This window comes from Camelina sativa, chromosome 16 (genome assembly GCF_000633955.1).
Source record: "Camelina sativa cultivar DH55 chromosome 16, Cs, whole genome shotgun sequence".
NCBI lineage: Eukaryota > Viridiplantae > Streptophyta > Magnoliopsida > Brassicales > Brassicaceae > Camelina > Camelina sativa.
This window is the reverse complement of record NC_025700.1, coordinates 14458485-14462879: the sequence shown is the minus strand read 5'-3', so window position 1 is coordinate 14462879 and position 4395 is coordinate 14458485. Positions and strand designations below refer to the sequence as shown.

Sequence of the window (4395 nt, the reverse complement as noted above, 5' to 3'; positions counted from 1 at the left end):
CCCAGAAAATGCGAAAAGCAGAGAGAGAGAGAGAGACCACGAACAAAGACGTCGTCGTCGGGAAACAGATCGACGATTCCGTTACCGCGAGCGCCGTAACTGAGTAGAGAGGAGGAGTTGACGAATCAGTGACTCGCACAAAATTATTCAATCTTCATTTTTTTAATCTAATTTGCTTACATCATGCATATGTCATAGATTCCGATCCCTTTTTATTATTATTAAAAAAAAAAAAAAAATCCCAAAGAAAGGAAAAAAAAAACAAAAGAAAGCGTAACCGCTCGTTCAAAAAAAAATTGCGTAGCTGAAATCAAGATTAACCGATCACTTTCCTCTGACTACGTATAAAAACCCTCAAAACTAACTAAATTTTCTCAAAGTTCCTCAATCAAAATTTTACGGGCGAGAAAAAAGAATCATTCCTCATAAAATGGTATGCAAATTTTGCTCTGTTCCTCCCAATCTTGAAAACATAGCCATGTTTTTGGTTAAATCTTTTTGGTACGTATATTGTGTTTTTTGACATGACAGGAGCAATCAGCGAGAAGAAGGCCGCGACGTCGTCCTCTTGAGACTTGCGGTGGTGTGTTAATATCCATGGCTCGTGTTGTTTACACAAGAAACCAAACTTCAAAGAAGAAGAAGAATCTAGCGTCTTGGTTTTTGCAGAAACTGTTCGAGTTCGTTATCTTTTTTGTTTCCTTGACAAGTCCGTTTCATCGCCATATCCTCGCGGTTCTCTCTGTATTCGACGATCACATTCTCGCGTTTCAAGACGCGGTCGAGACTTACTTCCCTTCTTCCACCTTCGTGTTCGCTACGATGTTCGATCTGCTCATCGTTGTTGAGACTCTCCCTGAGAGATTCGACAGATTCTTGAAGATACTTCCTGGTTCGATGAACAGAGTTGTGTGGCTAGATTTGGTGCTGGTTCATGTCATTTCTTGGCTTGGTTTGTTGGTGAATGTGTTGGGACGTTGGAGAGATAAGAACAAAGGGACCATGGAGAAAGAGATCACGGTCGATAGGAGTTTTAGCAGATCAGGATCAGTCTCACAAGAAGAAGAAGATGAAGCAGAGAAGGAGAAACTGTGTACTGAGGGGAAGAAAGCGACCTACAAGGAGGCATTGCAGAGAGGAAGCAGCGGTGAAGATGGCGGTGGAAGCACTGGTCGTAGCAACAGCAGCCGCGGTGATCCCATTTTGGAACTGTTTGAGACTGGTTGGATTCAGAATCCCATCAAAAGAAGTAGTAGAAGCGCTGATTCGCTCACCTTCTCTCGTTCTGATTCCTACTCCACCTGACACTAATGACGCATTAGCACAAGCCATTAGAGTACTATATGTTCATTCTCTATCACAACTTTTGTATTCATTACTTTTGTAAATATCATATTCTAAGTAACCTAAGTTGAAGATCCATTTTGTTAACTCTCTACTGAACCTATTGTCTTTGGATAAATAATTGAAACATAAGACGCTGGAAGGGTAATAAGAGGGTTGTGTAATGATGTTAAAATTGGGGTTTTGTTTTATTTATATTTACTTGATATACATAGTAACAGCAAAAATCGAGTATAATCACAATGGGACCTGTACATATCTTCTTATCTATGATATAACTTCTGTAACTTGTAAGAAAAAAAAAAAAAAAACAAAGCTTTTACATACAAAGGTTGTTTGAATTATGTGATATTTTTTTCTTCTTTCTCACTGGCGTATCGAGTAACTTTTCTTCCAGAAGAAGCTGAATGGTCTAGCCAACGACTTTCTTCTCGACATGGATTTCGACAAGACTCTCGGTTCAAAACCTTCAACTGAAGGTGAGGCAGGAGTTGTTGATCCATGGAGAGACATCGGTGCTGAGAGAGATTTCCGGGGAGGTTCCTTTTGTGGTGACTCATCTCTGTTAGGAGATGGCTGGTCCCGTTGCTGCCTTTGTTCCCTAAACAACATTAAAAGCTTCTGAGACTTCTCTCTGCCTCGCGCACTCCCGTTCACTGAGATTGACACTAATGATGGTATCACACCTTCTTGTAGTACCATTTGAATACAAGACTCCCTTCCGTTGCATAGAATCAAAAGGCATGAAACAGCTTGCTCCTGTTCTGCCGTGTCACCCATCTCTAGCACTGTTGCTAGACTGCTGATCATGCCCTGTGATGATACAGCTTCATCTTTGCCCTCTTGGCTCGAAGCTAGATTTAGCAGTACGGCAAGTGACTTCTCTATCCACAAATTTTCACCTGTTGATGCGAGAAGGCCTTGGAGGCTCTTGATGATGTTAGATGAAAGGAGAGCAGAGATATTAGGGGAATATGTGGAAAGGTTGTAGAGGGCATGAAGAGCATCGAGTTTGCATTGGTTGTCGGTTGTTCCCTGAAGTAGTTGCACAAGGAATGGTACAGCTGGGCTTGCACCTATCACGGACTTTGCTTCATCGAGACAGGAAAGATTAAGATAAAGCGCGGTTGCTGAACCTTGGGATTCAGAAGAAGAGATCATCTTCTCCAGCAGTGGAATCACCCCAGAAGTTAACATCAACTCTTTGTTCCTGCAGGCCATACAAAAGAAGAACACAAAAAGTAATGAGAAAGTCACAATCTGTTATTGTATTACCAACATTAACAGACCAGGAGGTACTAACCTGTTATTGTTGACGGCTAAATTGAATAGAGCCATAGCTCCTCTATCCTGTGCTGCCACATTATTTTCATCCACAGCTGATTCTAGAAACCGCAACAACGCTTCAACAAACCCGTTGGCTCCCATGAAGATCCTAGCCTCTTCATCATCCTTAAGCAATAGCCTGATCTTTTCTACAACCTTGCCTTTTTTATCCAAGTCCTTCTCCTCGTTTAAGACAGCCAATAAATCTTGATACCTCTCAAGTACATTTACATCAGAATCCTCATCATCATCATCAGACACAAAACTTTCTTCTTCTGTGTTTTGTCGTTCGACTACAGTAGTACCATTCTCCTCCAAAGGAACAATTTTTATGCCCGTCAACTTACACGAGCTTATACTATTGACTGACTTTGACTTGGTGGACTCAGAGTCAGAGAGAGCTAGTCTCCAATAGTCAAGCTCTTGAGATTCCGGCGGTCCACTAGGGATCTGAGTTCCATTCTGTTCACACCAGCTCGCAATAAGACCTTTAACACAGTTATTGGGAGTCAAGGAGAGATGTGGGAGCTGCTGTTGAGTCTTTGGACAAGTATTATGCCCATCACTGAACCACTTCTCAATACAGACCCGTTCATATGTCTGCCCTGAAGCAATAATGACAGGATCACACATAAGTTGCAAAGATATGGGACATCTCAGTTCTTCAGGTGGAACGGGCATCTGTCCTGATTTTACGCCGTTCATGGGCTTGTCGTTCATAGAAACAAACTTAGATAGCTGGCGGCCAAACCCATGAACACTCCCATGATCCTCGGTAGGAGAACATGGATTTGAATTCTGAGAGTCATTCTCATCCGAAATCTCACTTCTGAATAGCTTGGAGCATTTTCTAATAAGATGCAAAAGATAAGCCACAATTGATTCCTTACGCTTGTCTTCTTCTGCGCGTGCCCTGTCAACGAGTTTCTTTAGAGCTCTTCTTTCCGCTAGAGCCACTCTAGAAGAAGTGATACTGAGTCTAGTAGCTGCGCGGTGGAAAGTTTCAAGCTCGGTGTTGTCATTACAGTTGTCAAATTTTTTCCCTTGTTGGAGCAATGCAATAATCTGATCACCAACTTCCTTCTCTGATGGATCAAGCATGAACCTGGTGTTCTCTAGCTCACCAACAATTTCCAAAATCTGAAGAGATCATATATATATTAAAGCCTATATTAAACATCAGACTTCTCAACCAAAAAAAAAAAACATACTTATGAAGCAACAAGTGAACTAGTTTTAATCATCACAAGTGAGACAATGTGCAGAGAACTGAGTAATAAAGATTACCTGTGACCCAATAGAGCTAGGAACAATGTCTTCAACACGTTTAAGACCATCAATGAGAGCAATCTTTGCTTTCTCAAATTTTAAAAGAACAGCATCCCCTGTTATGGCCTGTTACCATTGAAGAAAACGGGAAAATTAAAGACGGGACAACACACAAAAAGAGAAAGCGTAAAACTCGTCCAAAGAGAGAAAGGTATGAGAAGACAGACCAAGTAAAGTTTACTACACTCAGAACAGTGCTGAAGAATATTCTTAGCCTTCTCAAGTGCAATATGCAAAGAGCATAAGGCTTGAATCCCTGATTTACTCCGAGGTCTTGCTCCTTCCAACGACGGAAAGATTGATAGTACTTTGCATAGAACTCCAGATAGTTCTTTACACATATCTCCATGTAACTGTTCGTTTCCATAATAAACATAAAGCTTTATCACAATCATA

At 41.2% G+C, this 4395-nt stretch overlaps 2 protein-coding genes across 3 annotated transcripts in view; one reads left to right on the top strand and one right to left on the bottom strand.

The window, feature by feature from the left end:
* Positions 394 to 1665, top strand: LOC104750552. Its single transcript, XM_010472360.1, has 2 exons — positions 394 to 433; positions 532 to 1665. The coding sequence occupies exons 1-2, from the start codon at positions 431 to 433 to the stop codon at positions 1303 to 1305; spliced, it is 777 nt and encodes a 258-aa protein (XP_010470662.1). The 5' UTR covers positions 394 to 430; the 3' UTR covers positions 1306 to 1665.
* LOC104750553 (U-box domain-containing protein 7-like) overlaps positions 1512 to 4395 on the bottom strand; it is a 3995-nt gene continuing 1111 nt past the window's right edge. For both annotated transcript variants that reach the window (XM_010472362.2, XM_010472363.2), the window contains exons 3-6: positions 4167 to 4352; positions 3958 to 4065; positions 2648 to 3810; positions 1512 to 2554 (exon numbers count right to left, since the gene is read on the bottom strand). In XM_010472362.2, coding sequence (XP_010470664.1) covers positions 1711 to 2554; positions 2648 to 3810; positions 3958 to 4065; positions 4167 to 4352 — 2301 coding nt within the window. In that variant the 3' untranslated portion in view covers positions 1512 to 1710. The remainder of the gene's footprint in view (positions 2555 to 2647; positions 3811 to 3957; positions 4066 to 4166; positions 4353 to 4395) is intronic.